At 40.8% G+C, this 21,594-nt stretch overlaps 1 protein-coding gene across 1 annotated transcript in view; it reads left to right on the top strand.

The window, feature by feature from the left end:
* The window catches only part of rassf3 (Ras association domain family member 3), a 31,033-nt gene extending 9,671 nt beyond the window's left edge, over positions 1–21,362 (top strand). The window contains exons 2-6 of the mRNA XM_030045830.1: positions 11,210–11,317; positions 13,621–13,794; positions 14,586–14,673; positions 17,278–17,393; positions 17,529–21,362. Coding sequence (XP_029901690.1) covers positions 11,210–11,317; positions 13,621–13,794; positions 14,586–14,673; positions 17,278–17,393; positions 17,529–17,678 — 636 coding nt within the window. The 3' untranslated portion in view covers positions 17,679–21,362. The remainder of the gene's footprint in view (positions 1–11,209; positions 11,318–13,620; positions 13,795–14,585; positions 14,674–17,277; positions 17,394–17,528) is intronic.
* Positions 21,363–21,594: the final 232 nt, after the last annotated feature.

Genomic DNA, 21,594 nt, shown 5'->3' with positions numbered 1-21,594 from the left:
CAAAACAAAACAAACAAAAACAAATTCCCAAGGTGTTTTTTGTTTTGAATGTGCCAGATGATCATTATATTGTTGTGTGTGCAGGGTTTTATCAGTAGACAGTTGCTCATGGTGGTTGAATCTCACCTAGTCTGACTGATGTGGTAGTATGTGTGTGTGTTTGTGTGAGGAACAGACTCTTAAAAGGGAATTTCCACCAAAGCTGAGGTGAGGGGGCTGGTTTGGCTAGCATGACATAACGATGATGATGATCATCTCACACACACACACACAGGTACACACACACACACACACACACACACACACACACACGCATGCACGCACGCAAACACACACAGAGGTATTGTGTTTCCCATTATCTGGCCCCTTACAGACACACCTGCCTTTGACATCCTCATTGTATCCATTGTCCTGTTTGACTGACTGGTGATCCTATATTTTGTACTTTTCCACCCAGTACTCTACCAGGAATGATTTGCATAAGTGTGAGGAAATTTTTTATGGGATTATTAAAAAATGATTGATGATTTGGTGTTTTTTCTCCACCTAGTTTCGAATGAACTGCAGTTATCACAATAATTGCATAAGGGTTCAAGCTCGCATTCTCAAACTGCTGTGAAATGAGTATCACTGAGTTATGATAAGTTGAAACTTGATCATCCCTGTGGGGAACTTGGGTTGTTGCAGCAACCAAGTATGTACATGTAAGAGAAGTGTAAGATTAGATGAATAAGAATGGAGTATGAACAAGAATATAAATAGTTGAATTTATAGGTTGCTTTCAGTTTCACATGTTAAGTAGACTGTAAGTATGGGAAAGTGTATTTACTGGTTACATTTGTTGCTTTTTTGACAGCTGGTACTTAAAGTGACAGTAGCCCTTTTTCATAGAAGCTATTTTCACATGAAATAGCAGGTGAACCCAGATATTATCTATTGCATACTTGATAGGGATTACTAAATATGAACAAATGTGTGCTGTATGTATTAGTAAAGCACCTATGTAGTAGTGTAAAACATGAAAAATACCAAAATGTTAATGGGATGAAATTGAAAGCTTATGAAATATATATGCAGTATGAAGCAATGAGACTGATACAAGATTCTGAAGGAAGTATGATTTGCGAATAAACATGGTGTTCAAATGTGTATATTTTTCACAATAACAGCTGTGCGGACTGCCACACAGATACAGTACAGAAGATACCAGGTGCATTATTGTCTGCTTGCAGCATCAGAGCACGTTTCAGTAGATCGGTATGATTCTCACTTTAATCATAGTAGTAGCGCAGGCCAGGATTAGGTTCAGTTACAATTCTTGTGTCTCACATATGACTGATCACAACTGGCTCATATTTACTGTTGCTTCATATCTGACTCATTGAGTCATCTAGGGAGTTGGTTGTAGTTAACATGTCTTTCGTCATCTGTGCTTTAATTTGTATTTTTTTTTGGCTGAAACTTGTTCAGTTTGGTTAAGTCTTCTTTATTTTTGGAGTCCAGGGGATCAGTTTGGACTTGCTTACTGCCTAATAATAACTTGTACACAAAAAAAACATCCATTTTATGAAGTCATTTAGTCCTTAAGTTTGAGTCCTTAAGTCAGTTCTGTGTGTTTCCAATGTAATGCGACAAGAAAGTGAGGCAAAAGAAAGAAAATAACTAACATCATAAGTAGGATTTTCACTTGTTGGAAAAATACAATTTTCAGACTAGAATACTAGATTAAATGTCTCAGTAAGAAGGAAGCCTCTGTAGTGGTGTAGAGAAATTGTTGGACCTTATGAGCCATCTCCTAGACCTCTCTCTGTGTGTGTGTGTGTGTGTGTGTGTGTATGTGTGTGTGTCATCTTCTGTCTCATATCCTGCTCATTATTAGGCCGACAACAAAATAGTCTAGAAAAAAAAAATATATAAAATTTATACCACACAACAAGCCAGCAAAGAGCTAAACAAGGTGTGTGTGAGTGTGAGTGTGTATGTGTGTGTGTTTGTGTGTGTTCTGGTTTCCAAGGAGCTGGCTAGCTAATGAAACTCACCAGAGGAAGTCTGGCTTATTGTTGGCTCACTGTCCTCAAAGACTGCATTATGAACACACACTCCCCCACGCACACAAACACACACCCCTCTGTTTCACTCCCCTGCCTTGCTCTCTTCTTCCCTTGAGGTCAGAACCATGAAGTTTCATAATTTCACCCCCTCCCCACATACATGCTTACTCACCACACACACACACACACACACACACACACACACACACACACACACACACACACACACACACACACCCCAAATGGCCAGTGATATTCCTGAATTCTGGCCAAACAGAACTCTCAGACACATATTTTGTAGTGTCCTTAGACACATATCCTATATTTGAAATGATGATGTTTATTTTAGTAGTGGTAATTAAGTTCTGGCTGTGAGAGGGATTACTTAAACCTAATGCAACACATTGGAGCCTGTAAGTGTTTCCCTTTGTAACAGTGTGTGTGTGTGCATAAGAGAACTGACTGAGCTGAATTGACTCTCAAAAAGACAGAAAGCATCCTTTGCATAGATGTTCAATACAGTAATCAGTTACGTTATTTATCTTTCATATTTCCCACTGGACATTTTGGTGGACAATGTTTTTATCTACCAGACAACTGCACTTTATGCTGGCTAAATCATACCCGTTAATGTAAACCCTTGGTCTATTACTCAATGCTTACTGCTTAACTAATGTAAAAGCCCTGTGGACATGGGGTTCATCTTAAACTGTGTGCTGACTAAATTACTAATTAAACATGCTGTGTGCGTCCAGTGGTGATACCACTCCCCTGTATGTACCTGTTAAAATGAAAGCCATCCTTCTATCTAATGAGAACAGATCACAGCAGGCAGCCAGTAGTTTGGAGAGTGGCTCCACTAAGGCTGCTGCACACAACCAGATGACCGCACTGCAGCTACCTCATGTTTATAATGTTAACTGTACATTTATCTCCAAAGCAACTAAGACAAATTGTTCTCCACTAAGGATATGAAAGATATTGTTAGCAAAGCTGATAATGTTCAATGAATAAGAATTAGGCTGGGTTGATGTGGAAATTATTATTATTTAAAGAAAATGTAGATGCTAACGCTCTGATCCCTTCAATTCAGCAGCTGCAGCCTTGGATTTGGACCTTCTCCAGCTCATCTGTCAGATTTCTTCTTCTCCTCCTCTTCCTCTTCCTCTTCCTTCTTCTTCTCCTTTTGCTCCTTAATCTCCCTCTTGTCTTCCTCCTTCCTCTTCTCCTTCCTAGTTTTTCTTCTTTGTCTTCTACTCCTCCTTCTCTTCATCCCTCTCCAAGTTCGCCTCCTTCTCATTGTTTTTCTTCTCCTCCCCCTTCCTCTTGTAATCCTCCTTGCCACCCATTGCCTACAGTGTCAGTATAGGCACCAGAGGTCTGATGTGTCTGTGTGGTCCCTCCAAGCAGCCTCTTTGTGGTCGTGGTGGGAGCTGAACCATAACTGTGTATACTGCTGTCTACCTACCAGACTATTGACACTGAACCGCATTGAAAACATACTGAGCCCCGCAGCACCAAGGCTCCAGCACTCCTGCTTGGTTCACATCATTGTGCCGAGCGCGGCCCCTCGTCTCTATGTGGTCCAGTCAGCTTAGTCTACAGGTTTCACTTCTGTATCTGCAAACATACATGTGGATAAAAGACAGTAGTCAAGTCGAGGTTTTTCACATATGCACAAAATCAGCACCAAAGGCTCTTTTCTTTTCTTGTCTTTTTTCTTTTCTTTTCTTCTCTTTTCTTTTGTCTTTTCTTTTCTTTTGTATGCTCTGCCCACCTCTGCTCTTCTATTGTTTTCTCTTCTTTTCTAATATGCCCTACTGGCCTCACCTCTGCTTTACTGACTTGAATGAATAGCTGTTCGTGATTATAGGTGTGGACTGAGTCACTGTGGTGAATAGGACTTGTGGGAGACCAAGTCATCCTGAGAGGAAGCTAGAGGGATTGATATATGGATCAGTTATGTGTGTGCCTGTCTTAATTTGTGTGTTTCTGTGTATTGCTGTATCCTCAATATCAAGTCAGCCAATGCAGTGAGTACACTTCAACTCTTATTATTGTGCTGAATTCACACCCTTCTTTCTACAGCTGGGCTCATTGCCTTGCCCACTACAGTCTGTAGTGATCTCATTAGGCTAAACCTAAGAATTACAGCTAGACCGATATAAATTATATGCCTACATATATAATTGTAAAACATATATGCTTTCATTCAAAGCTTGTTTCTGCATGACAATTGTCATATTGAAAAGTACTGAATATGGGCAGAAAGTGTACATTGAAACTGTCTAACAATGGCTGGTCTGAGGCCACCTAAGCATTGGATGTCGCCCAGGTGTAAATGAACACTGGTTAGTGGTGAAAGAGAATGGGCAGCTGTGGTCACTTAATAGCATATAGTTAGCACTGCATAATAGAGGTGGAGAGAACATAGGTCTATAAAAGGCTTTAGTAGCCCTGTAATGTGTGTGTGTGTATGTGTGTATGAGTGGCCATTAGTTAAGGAATGTCCACTTAAGAAGACAGATTGTGTGTGTTTCTGTCCATTAGCTTAGCAGTATCCATTATGGGGGAAAGGTGTGAGTGTGTGTCCATTTCCATCAATGCATTTATGTATCATCATCGTGGGCATCTGTGCTTGTATGTGCTGTATGTTTGTGTGTGTACCCATTAGTGTAGGAATGCTGGGAGGAAAGGTGTGGCCAGTCTACGCTTCCTCCACAGACTTCACAGGAAGAAACATGAGGAGGGACAGGGTGAGGCAGAGGAGGGCAAAGCGCAGGGAAAGAATGGACAGAGATGGTTTTGTAGGAAAAAGAAAGAATGACAAAGAATTGAGAGATGGTGAGGGAGTACCCAAGAAAACAAAATGGAAAGGGCGATTTCATTGGAGCATCTACCTTTGAGGATTTCGGACAGGGCCTACAAAAGTGTTTCATCAACTAGGGCATGGACACCAAAACAGGTGATGAGTATTTTTATGTTGAACCCTCTGAAGAAAATTGTAGAAATATTAGGCCTAAAATTTGGGTTGGACGGATGGATGAATTCACCAGCAGTGGACTGAATCCTTCACCAGGTGGAAGCTCCCAAGCAGTTTTTTTTTTTTTTTTTTGCATCTTTCAATGTAAATGACCTTGATCATTGGTCATTTAAAATGTAGTCCAGTGCTAGAAAAAAATGATGCTCAGATTCATTTATTTAGAGCAGAAACCCATATAAATATATTTAGAGCCGCAACACAGCGTCTTCCTTGTGGTGTGCTGTTTCTGTGCTGCTGCTTCCCATTAAGAATGCACCATCACTCTGTTTTGTGTTTATAACTTTATTTCCTGACTGCGAAGACTTACACTGCAATTTGAAATGTAAAAATGTCCCTTCCGTGCACTTTTGAAAGCTGCATTTCACTTGAAGTCATCACACCTCACACCACCATGTGTTTGTATGTGTGTGTGTGTTTGACTTTTCAGCTCATCGTCAAATGTAGGTTAGACTCTGCTGGCATGGCCAAATCACTGTGTTTAGTCTGTCTGCTGAACACACAGTCTGATGTTTTAGGTTTTGTTAACCTGGCTAAGCATATTTTGTCTGCCTGCAGCATTCACAACACACACACACACACGCACACATGCACACTTACAAGCTGATGTCATCTATTTGCAGACAGTGGATGTAGACAAGTGTGACTGAGCTAAACAAAGATAGGAATGCTGCAGGTGTGTGTGATAAAGGGTTGAAAAAAAAAAAAGCCATATCACACTCCAGACATACACGTGCACCCTAAAGTAAGTACGTTATTCTGGAAACATTACTGTTTTCCCTGTTGGCAATGCAGATCCACTTGTGTCAAGGATTTCCTTGAGCTGTTTACACAACTGCTAAATAAAGTGACACGATAAGGTGTAGAGTTACACACAACAAAGCATTGTCTGAGCAAATGCTGGGAAGAAGAAGAAGGGTCTCTCAGAAACTTGCTGACATCACTTCCTCTTGACTTCTGCTACCCAGCCAAAGAAAATACTCGCTAATATTCACTTATTGAATAGTTTTCACTCTTATTTGACTGTCATTCTGAATATTAATGGATTCCTTGGCTCTGTCTCTGCTCCTTTCTGTCTCCTGGTCTGTCTTTCTGTCCCCTCTCTGTGTTGGTCTTCCACCCTCAGTAGGAGGCATTGCTGTCTTCTTAAATAGGACCATGACCTCATCGTGTTGAAGCTCCGCTCTGCTCTGCTTCTCCTGTTTGTTTGGATTTGGTCATGCTCGCCCTCCTAGTTCCTCTTAACCCTTTCTTTCCTGGATGCACTGTCTGAAAATGACACACACATGCACACACACAGTAGGGTTGGTTTATTGTACCAGAAATTATCTTTTATTTAACTGCTCTCCTCCTCTGATGTGATGGAGGCTCCTCTATAACCACAGTTAGTGAATATATTCTGCTACTTTTTCAGAGAAATTATTTCCAGTGTAGTTTGAGAGGATGTTGCTCAGCAGCCTCACAGGTGTTAGTGTGCAAACCCTGTGGTGAAACCTGCCCTACCCCCCCGTAGCATGCTAAAAAGAATGCCATTAGTATGACTTGCAGCAAACAGTTTTGATGTTTCATGGTGTAGCATTACAGCTTTTACCACAGGATAATAAGGATGCTAATGTTGCTCATTAGCACTGGAAAAACTTCAAAAGGATGTTGAGGTATTGAAGATGGGCGTCATGAGAGAGAGGTCTCATGCAGAAAGGTTGTGGTTATATTAACAAAAAAAGAGGAAAGAAACATAAGGATGCAGTGCACAAGTAAGGCTATGCCATATAAGATACTGTAAACACATAAAATAGGTGATTGAATATAAGAATATGATTTGAAATACTATTATAGCTTATTATTGTTCTAAAGGATAGTGCCTAATACATGATCACCCTTCATATGAGCAATTTATCCACCACAGGCCAGCTGATCTACTTGGCTGTGTCACGCAGTTCTCAGCTGCAGAGAGGGAAGTCACTTTATCTATTAGGTCACTGGGGTTAGCTGCTGACTTCACCACACACACACACACACACACACACACACACACACACACACACACACACACACACACACACACACACACGCCCTGCAAAGACACATGAGGAAGGGTTCACTGGAAGGATTATTTGGTAACGCCTGTTCCTTTTGTCCGTCCGTCTCTCTTTCCTCTTTCTCTCTCTCTGTTTATCTCTGTGCCTCAGCATGAAGACACAGCAGGCTGTGTAATCTCATTACCTGTCACCTCTTGGTAATGAGCTTTGGCTCATCTGACCTGTCTTGAGCCCGAAGCACAGATTGAACATGAAAAACCCAGCAGCAGGTCACCTTTACATATCACACACTCCAGCAAAATGATTTGGAGTGGAATGAAGGAATCCATTCACCTGAGAGTTATGCTATTGTGTGTATTTGTGTGTGTTTGTGTGTGTGTGAGTGTGCGTGTGTGTGTGTGTGTGTGTGTGTGTGTGTGTGTGTGAGTGTGCGTGTGTGTGTGTGAGTGTGCGTGTGTGTGTGTGTGTGTGTGTGTGTGTGTGTGTGTGTGTGTGTGTGTGTGAGAGAGAGAGAGCGAGAGCGAGAGAGACTCAGCAGATTTGTTTGTCTGCTGTCCCTGACTGCCTTACATTAATCCTAATGAGTCAGTGTCTGTGTCAGACTGACAAATGTATACAGACAGGTCACCATCACTAAGTCTGTCTGCACAGCTAATCATCAAGATTGACTGGAGGCCAATATATCAGGCCTACAATAAATTTATAGTCAATTGAACTGCATCATGTCTACCACATCAGTGATGGACAACACTGACTTGACCTGATCGGATTTTTCATAATTGGTCCAAATGGACAGTCTCCATTTGTCTTTCTTTCTTCTTTCTATAGCCCTTTTTCATAACAGACCTTTTGACATTAACTAGCAGGTAAACACAGGTTTTACTAATGACATTAAGGTTCAGTTTCATTTAGCTCTAACAGAGCCAGGACCCTGCTGTTACACATGCTTCCTTACTGGAATGACTCTGCTACAGTGAAATGGAACAGAATTAATGTTCATTAATAAGACCTGTGTTTACCTGCTGTGAAAAAGGCCTATATATCCTCCCTGTAGACTTTTGCACATGCAAGCCAAGGACAAACTTCTATCTTTTGCACACAACAAGTGCACTATAAAGTTGAATTGAAATATCCTAATGCTGTCATGTCCTAGTTTACCCACAAACATCACCAAAGTCTTATCTAATGTAGACATGTGATAAAGGGTGTGGTCAAGATTCAAAGTCACAATGTTGCACGTACACACACACACCTTTCTTCTTTATCATGAGATTTAACCCTTTAGACAGGGCTGCTGTAGCCGCTTATAGACCAGACATACCATGACGTTGAGACCTTTGGACACACACACTAACCAGGTGTGCCTTTTGCGTTGCAGAGCTACAAATGTGGCATAGTGGACATAGGATTGAAGCTCTGTTTAAAACTGCTACAGTGTGTGTGTGTGTGTGTGTGTGTGTGTGTGTGTGTGTGTGTGTGTGTGTGTTGGCACCTTATCTTTCCCTTGAACAGTGTGTGTTATCCATATAAGGGTGTGTGTGCCTTTAAGGCCTGCCTTGGACTCTGTACTGTGTGTGTGTGTGTGTGTGTGTGTGTGTGTGTTTTGGGGTGAGGTGGGGGTGGTTGTTTTTAATAGAAGCAGAGGAGAGCTGCGCTATGCCCATGTAAGCACACACTACACCGGGGACTTAAACTCCATCTGAAAACTCTGCACAGGCACTCCCTAACACACACACACACACACACACACACACACACACACACACACACACACACACACACACACACACACAGATGGAGCATATGAAACATTAGGATGACCTTCCTTTTTGCATCCCATTTTGCACAGTCCACATGTTGGTGGTTTCCAGGCTTCAAAACCCTTTACTTGGTGAAATAAGAGACTGTGGCTTTTCACCTGACTCGACCATGTCATGTTATGTCTTGGAAAGTGCTGATGCTTTGCACAAAGACACACATGAACACACAAAAAATAAGATAATATAATTCACCACCCAATATGAAATGAAAGAGCATGGTGCCTTAGTCAGCATATGAAAACGGGTAGAATAAAAAGGTGACGAAATGGTGACCTTTAGTCAGTGATCACAATGAGGCTAGCAGACATTAATGTAAATGAAAATGACTTGTAGTTCTGCAGTCTCCAAAAACTACTCACAATGATGTATCCTTTAATACTCAGGTATTTTTGTCAGCGTGAAAAAAGTGGGCAAACTGCATTTTTTCCTTTACCATCTCCTTGTACCTAACCATATCTATATACAGCATAGGACAATGGAAACTATGAAACATGCAAAGCAGTGTTCTGAAGTGCTGCCATCTTATATGACTCCAACTTGGAAATTCAGTTTGGACTCACTGATGCAAGTACTTGTACTGCTGTGACTTTTTCTTTCTTTCTTTAGTTTTACTTATTTAATTAGTTAATTTAGAAAGGTAACTTCTACAACTTTTTTTTTTTTTACCTCAGAAAATACATGTGTGTGTTTTTTTGTTTGTTTTTTTGTTGTTGTTTTTCTGTTTATCCTTAAGCACCAAAGGACAGTCAAGTCATTACACCCGCAAAATAATTGTACTAACTAAACCTAATACAGCCAACAATTTCAGTGTTTCAAGAAGAGTCTCTGAATTGAAGTTGCTCATGGATGACATTTTGGATAATAGTGTCTCTATGCATTAGCCCCACTCCAATCAAATGATTTTTTTTCCCTCAGTTTGCTTTGAAAACCAGTGATTTGCTCAGTGGCTGCCTGAAAATATTGTAATTGGTTTTGAGGTCACTGGACGAGCTCTTTAACCCGGATTACGCAACATGTTGGGGATTGTCATGTCACCCAAGTTTAACATGCTTTTCTGCAGATAAAGCTTTGTGTGTGGCTCTCCATGTGAGTCTTATGAAGGTTACATTGTCCTCAGTTAAGAGCCATGACTCCAGGCTAGAATACACTGCTTCTAAAAAAAACCCCACCAGAATCATCAACTCACATGGAGTGTGTGTGTTTCGTTGAGCTGGTGTCATTTATGCCTGTTTTGGTGACGCCAGTAAATTAATTAGTGTATTTGATGTGGTGCATCGAGTAAAGCAGAGATTTTAAAATCTCATTGTTCTAGCACATGTTCCTGCACATGTGCAAGCACTAAGCCTGTGAGGGTGTGTGTGTGTGTGTGTGTGTGTGTGTGTGTGTGTGTGTGTGTGTGTGTGTGTGTGTGTGTGTGTGTGTGTGTGTGTGTGTGTGTGTGTGTGTGTGTGTGTGTGTATGTATGTGTATGTCTAGTGTAGTCTTTTATCTAGAACTTTCTATATCAGCTGACCAGCCACCCCACCCTAAAGCTATTTATATATAAACACACACATGGATCGCTAACAGCTTACTCTCTCTTTCCTCACATAAAGCCCCTTGAGGTGCATGTGTGAGCGACTTTACAAATACACACACGTGCACATACACACCACCACATACACTGCAACAAGTTTATATACACTTGCATACGCTCTTAAAGAGCATATAACCATATCAGCCAAGACTCCACAATCCCATTATCCTGTAAACAACTGGGTTCTTTTTCCTGGAATCATCAAGGTTCAGTATCGAACTGTTTTGCTGCGTGACTTAGAAGTAACATTCGCACAGGCAAGGATATACATAGAGCTCCTTCACCTCCACCCACCTGCAGGAAACCATCATCTTTTGTCTCAGATTAACAGTCAGTCACTCATCTTGGGATCCAGGCTGATTAAAAACCTATTTGTGGCTTGTGGTGGCCCTCCAGTAAGAAGCCTATGACCTATTACGGGTCCCATCTCATACCATGAAAAAGATCCCTTATATTGGCTTCAATGTGCCTTCATCACTAATGACTGTGGCTATAGCTGACAAATATTTTCATTGTTATTCTGTCGATAAATCATTTAGTAGTCTCTGTTTCTCCACTCCGCATCAGCTGAAAAAAGCGATGATATTGTTTTGAGGCGATTAGTCAGCTCATGACTTTGTAATGTCATGGCTCTTTTTTTCCATCTGCCCTTCATGGATTATTTTATTCTGTCTCTGTATCAGGATGTGGAGAAGGAGAGAGAGTTGCGTGCTCAGCTCAGCAGAGAGGAGATCAGACAGAAGATTGAGCAATACAACTCCCTGACCAGGGACCACCTTAAAATGACACTGGTGAGTTGAGTACACACACACACATGCACTCACATACATACACATATATTCAATTGTTTTGGCTTGTATTCAGGGCTTCCTGTGAATGCTTTTCTCACCCCCCTCTATTTCATCCTTGCTCATTTCCCTCAACATTATCCCTATGTCTCTCTCTCTCTCTCTCTCTCTCTCTCTCTCTCTCTCTCTCTCTCTCTCTCTCTCTCTCTCTTGCAGTGCTGTGCCTGACACGTCCATGCATTAAATATTTCAGTCATGACTCATGGTATTAACACTGTTCTTTCCTGCTCTTCTGTCTTTGATTCACTTATTCCCCCCCTATTTTGTTTAGCAGCTTTTTAAAACCAAAGTTTAGAAATCATTAAAAGGCATCACATCCACACAAAAGATGACATAAAAAATTAGTCAGTGATAAAAAAAAAAGTGAAAGTCTTCAGCATTGTTACAGAAAACAAGTTGTTGTAAAAAATTGTTTTTAATAGATTTAGCATGTTGTTCCACATTACACGGGGCGTGATGTGAAAAACAGCTGCCCCCCTTCTTCCTCAGTCTAGACAGTGGAACAGATGCTGATATATTTATACTGAGTGATATGTATCATCTGCTGTTTATGATATGGCTGTAGCATTTGTGCTGCAGCAGAAAAATATCTGTAGTGCAATAGAGAAGAATGAATGAAATGCTGTGATTGTGATATTGAAAAATGAGGCTAGAGTTCAGGATTTTTGGTTGAGGTGTGCTGACGTTTCAACATCCACGCTGCCTCCCTCCTGCTTTCAGCATTCCTCAGCAGTAACATCAGTGTGAGCTGAAGTTATTCCTGCTATTGTTTCCCAACAGAATATTTTGCTTGGCTGCACATTCAAGTGTCTGAAGTTGTATTCAGACCATGTGACATTGTTTCTCCATGGTGAAACCAACACAAATGAAAATTCTTTTAGGTGTGGCAGCAGTGATGTGAGATATTCGTCAACGGGGAAATGTTCTGTTAAAACTGATTGAACGGACATTGACAGAGCAATGCTGCCTACTTTTTAAAAGGACTGTCATTAACTAACGGCCTTGTTTGACAAAATGATGAACTTCTACAGTGGAAACCCAACTCTTCACACATTGATTGCATTAGCTAATGGTGGTCACTCCAGTGGAAGCTGTTCAACCAGTTTGAAAAACAACACAGACAACCAGGAAGGAAGAACATTTTTAGCACACGACAGTGCTGACTTGGTCATAGGATTTTACATCAGATCATTAATCATACAGAATGAAAAACTAAAACACTAGAATAGTAAAAAAAAAAAATATGGTGACTCTATGATTTGGTCTCTCTTCAACTCTTGTCATTACACAGAGAATCTTTAGATCCTTTAACGGTCTAGGGAAATCTTAAAATTAAATAAAGTAAAGTAGAGGACTTATTTTTTCATCAGGCAACAATGGGGTTTGTTTTTGCTGCATGTCCTCTCAGATTATTACAGAACAGGACTGGCAGTACAATTTGAATCCATTTGGTGTTCTGAAGCATGCAGATACCCCGATAAACATGAACTAAAGGAGGTTAATGCTGCTTTTCTGCAAGTATCACGCAAGAATACAGAAAAGTACAGAGATAAGTAAGAAAACTGCTGCTGAAAATCCTCTCAGTGTAGATGTTGAACTGCTGGGCTGATAGCATCACTATGCCAAACCTGCAGACATTCAGCTCTCATTCTCTGGCTTTCTTTTGTTCGCTCTCCCCCACACATCTCTCCTTTTGTTTTTCTTTTTTTCTTTCTTTGCTTCTTTCTCTCTGCTACTTTGTCTTTTCTTTCTTTGTCTCCCTATCACTTCATCTGTAGGCACAAGTCACTCTCTCTCTCTCTCTCTGTCTTGTAGATTTTGTTTGTCAGCTGAATGCTTAGCTCCAGCTTGTTTTTTTTTGTTTTTGTTTTTGTTTTCTAGTGACTTTTCATTGCAATGATCCGGTTTGTTGGCTTTTACACACACACACACACACACACACACACACACACACACACACACACACTGTTCCAGACCACATATGGGGTAATAAGCTTAAGATGCTCCATCTGTCCTGGGAGTCATATTGTGTTATTTGAGTGGAAAGCTCCGTGCCATAGTGATCATATAGCATGTAGCTCTGGAAGCTTGGATATGAAAAAACATATAGATGTTAAACACCCAGCCTCGTGCAACATAGCTGAAAAAAAAAGCATATAGTTGGAGGGTTGTTAGATAATCACTTTATCTTTATACTTTATACTTTATAGATAATCACTCCCTCTCTGTGTCTCTCTGGCCTGCAGAGTCCAAGCGGGGTTTACACCGGCTTCATCAAGGTGCAGTTGGATTTGAGGAGGCCGGTGACGGTGCGGGGGGCACGGGGAGGAGCAGGAGGCACCGTCGGGGAGGAGGCCTTCTATCTGCCCAAAGGATCCACCAATACCCTGCACATCAGCTCCAATAACACAGTTAAACAGGTGGCTAACACACACATGCATACACACTGTCCTGTTTAGGAACAAGAACCAGTGAGGAATAGGTTGAAATTATGATTGTTGCATGGGTTGATATTGGCCTTTTTTTTTTTTAAATTAAAACTCAGGTCTAATCCAGTCGGTGTCACCCACCTCTTGTATGATGGATGCATTTTAATTGGTTGCAGATTTATTGTATAACTGATCAGTACAACACTAGATGATTATGGGAACATCTTAACTTGAACTGATTTTACTGAGACATTATGATAGGCATGAATATGACATTACCATTTGTATTCCTTAGTTATTAGTTTATTTGTCCTTGGGAGAAGCAATGAATTCTATAGATTTTGGGATTTTTCTGGCAAGAAAGATATTGAATAATAGGCATTCAATAAACACATCAGTCTAAACAGCCTCATTCCAAAACATATCAATATCATATTAGTATTGGCCTTCAGAAAGCCATCAGTTGACCCCTACTGTGAAATATCAGCTCCAGATTGATATGTTCTAGTTGGCAGTCATGTTTCTCAGCTGCTCAACAGGCACCACATTGAACACATAGCAAAGTCAGGCCGAGCCAAGAAATGAAGGTGGGGTTTTGAAAAGACGAAATATGCACAGTAGGAATCCTGTCTGACATCATCATCTGCCACAAATATGTAGGCTTTACCCTGAATGACTGACACAGTCATATATCACATCATAAATCATCTCATATTGTTCACATTAGTGTTGTTATCAGTGTCTGGACCAAAATATCTGAGTGTCGTCTTGTTCTTGTGCAGGTGATCGTCGCCTTGTTGAACAAATTCACAGTAGCAGACAACCCCGCCAAATATGCCCTGTACAAACGCTGTCGCAGGGAGGAACAGGGTAAGACACCCACTCTGTGTGTGTGTGTGTGTGTGTGTGTGTGTGTGTGTGTGTGTGTGTGTGTGTGTGCGTGTGTGAGCCAGGGAAAGCGACATTGCTGGGGCTGGTGTTTCATGCCACTCATGCCAGGCTTGGTATCGGATGCTTGGGAACCGACATGCTGTCGAGGTTCTGTGCGTGTGTATTTGTGACAGAGAGAGAGAGACAGCTAAGGGCGTACCAGTGTGTGTATTTCTGGATGCCTCACCCCCCTCATGCTGGTTGCTGAATGCCTCAGGGCTCTCCCCACTATCAACACACACACACACACACACACACACACACACACAAACAGCAGCTGTCATAGGGTCATTGGGTTCCGTGGAGAGGTATCAAACATCTCAAAGTCAATTTAGCATCTCCAAACAAGAAAAAACAGCGCTGCAGGAGTTGATTTAGTAACCTGATACAAAGAAAAGACAGTAGGAGTCCATGCACTACAGCACTTACACATTGAAAAAATGCTGTAGGAGCTGAACTGTGTGAAAGCTAGTGCTTAATCTATAAGGCCTGACCCCCGTCTCTAGATCAGTCATAAGACTGATTGAGTTAGTTTGACCTTTTTACACCTCCTGTGTGTGAAAACTATGTCGATATCATAGAAAGTTTCATGGTGTTTTCCCCTCATTAGTGTGTGTGTGTGTGTGTGTGTGTGTGTGTGTGTGTGTGTGTGTGTGTGTGTGTGTGTGTGTGTGTGTGTGTGTTTGCATGTGTTTGCATGTGTTTGTGTTTGTGTTCTTATGGTTTGTGTTTTGGAGTGGCTTTCCCTCATTACTGGAGGGAGACTTCTAATAAAAGATGGTGTCTAGACACATGTCTGAGAACTCAGATGGAGGCTTTCTCAGCTCATGCATGAACCTCATCTCTCATACTGAAAAACTATTAAACTATAACTGTTTTCTACAAATGACTCAATCTGCCAGGTAAAAGTGTTGATAACATTGATACTGATATCTGTTAGGGCTGTGCTATATGATGATATGCATGGTGGAAATACAGATTTTCCTTTATGGTTTCTGTCGCTATTGCCATTGAGTCAGAGCCCCTAGTTGTCTTGAATGCACCATTGCTACATGTGGAGGTGAATAACAAAACATGGAGGAACATGACACAGAATGAAATTCACCGCAACACTCAGGTAACACTCAGGTGCAGAACAGGACCCAGTCTAACCAAGACAAGATGAGTAACTTGTACCCAAAAAGGGGGGTACTTCTGTTTTTTGGACGTGGTTTGGATATGAGAAAGCTGACACGACCAGAAAATGGTTTGTAGAGTATGTCGCAGATCGGCCCGCACATCAGACTCCAATAAAACAAACCTCTTCTACCACTTACAGAGCAACCCTGAAAGGCAGGACAGGTAGAGCCAAAAGATGCAAGCTACATGAAAGGCAAATATTGAAAGCAAAAAAACCTCAAACCAGTTTTAAAGAATCTTAATATGAAAGAAGAAATAAAAGGAAAAAGGGTGCCTGTCATTTGTATTCAGCTAATAGAATTCTCAAAAAGAAGTCATGATGCATGTGGTTATTTTGTGTCAGTGATTTTTTCATCAAATTTACATAAGACATATTATATTGTGATCAAAATATGAAATTATCTGCATCGCACAGTCCTCATATCTAAGATGATATGACAGTAGATATGACTGACTGTTGTCGTGACTGTTGTCTTTTCCTGGTGTTAAAGGCTGCATTTCAGTAAAAAGATGTTGTGTTCTATTATTTGCCTCTACGTGCTTGGTTATCAGATCCACATTACTAATGATTATTTATCAGAAATCTCTTGCATAGAACTATCATGAAAGCACCAATAGTCATGCCTACAATATCATCACAAGCTCAATATTTAGGTATTCAGGCAAAGATATTGTGATATTTGAGTTTGTCCATATCGCCCTCCCCTAACTTTACTACAGACCTCATGTTCCTTTCCTTTCACTAGAACTAGAAGTGCTGGCTGCAGATGTGTAACAATGTCTTCTACAAATGGCTGTGAACTTTGGTTTCAGGTTGAGACAAAATGTCTCCAGTTGAGGTTTACAGCAAAAAGAGGCTGCTCTGTTAAAAAAAAAAAAAAAAAACCTAAATCAAGCTTGGTTTGTTTTAACTGCAGCTTGTTTTAGATTATGTGAGCCTGGCACGGTGGCTTTGCTCTCTGAATATTTAATTTATCCCACCATGCTTTCTCCCTGTCTCCATTACTGTGTCTCTCTCTCATTAGAGGAATATTCAGTGTGACATAAATGCTTTAACTTTGCTTAATATTTAAAAAGTTTATGTAGTTAAAGCCAGCCTTGTTTACTGCTCTCTCCTCCATTCTCTTTCTCTGTAGTTTATTGTGGTTGTTAATGTACCCTACCCTTCTGTGTATACCCTTTCATCTTTTGCCAGGCTGGTTTATTATGCAGACACACACACACACACACACACACACACACACACACACAGAGATACACATTTCACAGTTACAGGCTCGTTGTATGCAGAAATAGATGTGCAAAATATGACACTAGTCAATAAATATACACATAATGACTAAAACGACTTTGTGTGTTTTGTAGTGTATGTGTGTAAGCTGGCGGATGGAGAGCAGCCGTTGTTTCTTCGTCTGGTGGCAGGACCCGACTCCGACACACTCAGCTTTGTACTGAAAGAACAACAAACAGGAGACGTCGTGGTAATACAGGCTCTCTCTGTCTCATTTCCAAAATAAATTAAACACTCAGCACTCAGCATTTTAATGATTTTATTCTTCTTTTTCTTCCTACTTCTCTCCCTACTGCTCCTCCTCCTCTTCTCCTCATCTCTCCAGTGGGATGCATTCTCCATCCCGGAGCTGCATAACTTCCTGCGGATCCTGGAGAAAGAGGAGCAGGAGCAGATGGAGGCGGTGATTCGACGCTACGACAACTACCGTCAAAGACTGCAGGAGGCCCTGAGCGAGGCCAGAGCACCCTGTTAAGAGAAATAAACCCCAGTAAAACATGACTACTGCCCCCTGGAGGGCCTGACGGGACACAGTGGGGGAGGGGGCTCACGTCCTCAGAGGAGAGACAGAAAATGTCTGTATATTTTGGAGGAGAGAGGGGCCTGAAAGCAGAATGGGACAAGACGATCCAGCACCTGAAGGAAGCCGTGATCACACAGAGAGGGATGCTTTAAGAAATGGGAAGGGGACTGAACAAATGGAGATATGGAGACCGATGAAGAGGATGGATTGGATAGATGGATGAATGGACAACACTTAGTAGCCAGTGGCATCTCCCTTAGCCTGGATTCAAGGCTTTAAACTGCTGCCCCATATGCCACATACCAAAGAATTACCCTGATTATCATTGTGCCATATTCAATTAACCTCTCTCCGTCTCCTCTGCTGTCTCATAATTTATGCAGTCTGAGTTCTCTTCTCCTTTATTTCTTTTTGATCCTTCAAACTTGTGAAAGACTCAAGGCCATACGTGGAGTTGGATTATTTTGACTTTTATTTAATTTGTTTTGTTGCTATGGTCTGTACATATTTTTTGTTAATTTATATGGGTGAAGCGTTCATATTGTTTTGTTTTTTCTTTTCAAAAGGTCTTATTTTAGGTTATTATACAGAGGCGTAGTAACAATCTGGAACCGTTGAAAACAGGCTGTTGAGACAGAAACATATAGAATCATGTATACAGGTCGACTGACCTACTACAAGCAGCTACACAGGCAGCATGAGCATGAAACACACATCCATCTGAACCTTGTTTGGCCTGCGACTACAAACATGCCCACATGCCATCATTAAAGAAAGCAAGACTATATGTATGTAATAAGATTACCCTACAAATCAAGACACATCGGCCTAAAACTGCATGTTGGAGGTGAAGGTATCAAATGAATAGAAAAGGGCCAAGGGTTTGGGAAGTGAATAGTTGATTTATGATTGGAAAAAGACCAGAAAAAAGCTCTTCATAAGGCGCTCTGGTTACCAATTCATAGCTGAAAAGGCCAGGTTTCTATAGAAAGACTAAATGAAGCGGTACATTAATCAGAAAGTTTCGAGGAGAGGAAGGAATTTAGTTTTGAATGTGGTCTGTTAAAAGCCTTGTCATTTGCTATGGTGGATGAAGGCAAGATTACTAATATAGTGAATCAGGCAGAGGCAAAAAGTAACTGAACAGACTGACACTGGTTTGGATAGAGATAATCACTGACCTTTGACCTTCAAACTAACCCACTGTGGGTAGGGGAGGAGGAGGATGTTGCAGTGAGAATAGACTGAATTCTGTAAGTTGACTAACAGCGTAGAGGAAGTAGAAAAGAAACCTTAGAAAGAAGGAAGGAACAAGCACAGAAAAAGCGGAAGAATAGTTTGTTTAGGCAGTTTTTCTAGGAAGACATTATGTGAGAATTTATGAACAGAGAAAATATATATTCTCAACAGCAGTGAGACTGTTGCCTTGGGGATGATCAAAAGGACTTCCCCTCACATCAAAGCAACACAGGAGTTGAAGTTGAAGTCTCTGTGATTAGCAGCCCCTTCAGTTTCTGCACTGGAGAAATCAGTGACCAGCTCCTCTGTTGCTTTGGTGTCACTAAAGAGAGATGGAGGTCTGTAAGTGCTGATAGCAGCAACACAGAGGAGAGCAAAATGGCTTTATTGTCCTGCCCTCCTCTATGTCTGTCCGCAGCTATTCATTTCAAATGGCTGCGCTTTGCCCTTATCTTGGCCCGGCTAAATTTGCACCCTTGACCCCCTTGTCAACCCTGCATTCTCCTTTTGAAACGAGAGTGCACACAGGAAAAGTAGTAAAGAAGGAAAAATTACCGCATGACAGAAAATAAAACAGGAATGCAACAGAACAGGATGACATGATGGTTATAAAGCAACAAATCTGGAACCTCCATTAGGAAACTCTAACATGAACTGCTAGCTGCAAAACAACAACAATTTCATCCACAAATGAAAAGAGATGGTACAAAATGATTAAAATTATGTCTGACATTGCTCAGCTGCCTGTTTGTGTACAGTGTGGTTATACTCATGAACGGCTCCTTGTACAGTAATACAAGCTGTTCAATAGTGTTGCCAGAGTAGGAAATAGCTGCCTTACTGTCTATATACTGTCTTGTGTCACATTTATACTTCAGGATATGGCTTGGAGACCAAAGAGGCATGTTGTCAGTGTTGTCATTATGTAAAACCTTCTCTGTTGTCTCCCCGCTGATGTCGGTGTCCTGTGAATCAGCGATGACAGATGCTTAGAGAAATCCTGAATGACAATCAGTTGGATAGAGTTTCAGAGTAGAGCTTCTCAAGAAATGCAAACCTGTTTGATATAAAGACTCATTGTTTTAGCTGCAAGTACTGTATGATGTAAAGCTGACGGTGCTGCAATGCATTTCTGTAGAGGACGGTTGTGTAATGCCGCCATCTAGTGGACAAATCTGCAACTACGCTCTCATTTCTCTGTGTCAAACTTCCATTGGTAACATTATGTTATAGATTTATTTTATTTTATTTTATTTTATTTTATTTTTTGTTATACTGTATAACCAAAGATATTTTTAAGAAATGTGCAGATATTTAGGTGTTGCCTGGAGCAAAATATTAGAGGCCTCGTCCCACTGGAGGGAATAACTATATAGAGTTTTATTTAAAGGGGTTGCTAACCCAAATTTACTTTCAAACACTGGGTAATGTAATTTAATATTATATGGATGTCTGTGCGCAGACAGTTTTTGAATCTTAAAGCCATGATGTTGTTAGTGTATCCGCTTAACAACTTTTGCTGTTGAAGCACATCATTGTATTAGGCTATACCAGGCAGAAACAAGGCCCTGTGCTCAACACACAGACACACACACACACACACACACACACACATACACATACACATACACATGCCAGGGCCATGAACCACACCAATCGTATCAACTAGAGTATGTTTTGGGCACTTTACCTTCTAATTCAGGGAAGACGGGTTTTAATTTTTGACTTTTTCTTTTGTTTCTTTCCCTCTGTCTCTCCTGTGTTATGGGATGCCTACAGTGTATATCCACCCACTACTTCCACAATCTGTACATTTTTTCTAATTGTAATACCCCCTGCCATGACCTTATTTTGCAAGATTTTTCTCATTAAGCTCCTCTCTTTATTTTATGTTTGTAACAAATGGAAGAACAGTGTGACAGAATTTTATTTTGTTATTAATTTTTTTTTCTTTCAAGCTCATCTTTTTAGCTTCCATATGATTTACACAAAGTTAGCTGTAGACTGTGAAATGTTTTGAGCATGTGTTCTGGTTTGTTTCTTTACATACTTGCTGTATACACTACTGGATTATTCAACATAAAGCATGTGTTACATTACATAGATTAGTCATCCCACTTGGGACAAATGGCTTCTGCAAGTAGTTCGTTTTAGCCTCCTTACCAGACGGGTGACGGAGTTTGCGTCTCAGTGAGTACCACAGGATCTATACAGCTACAGGAAAGTGGCTAAAAATTCAGTTCACCTTGTTGTCATTGACAGCTTACCTAACTTTGTAAACCCCACCCACTTGGTATACAGTGGAGGCTAAAACAAACACCAGCAACTATTTTGCAGATCAGACTCAGGTTTGCCAGTAATGCAAATTCTGAGCTTGTAGTGGTATTTAGCCATTATTTAAAAATAATAATAATGATGCTAATAATAATAATGGGCCAGTAGTGTTTGTAATGTATGAGAAGCTGATTTATGGTATCTGGTATGTAATCAGAGATCTTGTTATAAGACTGTTCAGCCATAAGTAGAGCCATAGAGCGCACAAATGTTGGGTAACCTACAGGACAATACATAAACTACACATTTATAATTTTAACCTAATGATTTGGCTTAATATTATGGGATATATTAC

This window comes from Myripristis murdjan, chromosome 23 (assembly GCF_902150065.1).
Source record: "Myripristis murdjan chromosome 23, fMyrMur1.1, whole genome shotgun sequence".
Lineage (NCBI taxonomy): Eukaryota > Metazoa > Chordata > Actinopteri > Holocentriformes > Holocentridae > Myripristis > Myripristis murdjan.
Note: the sequence above shows the minus strand (reverse complement) of the source record. Positions and strands in the feature narration are given on the sequence as shown.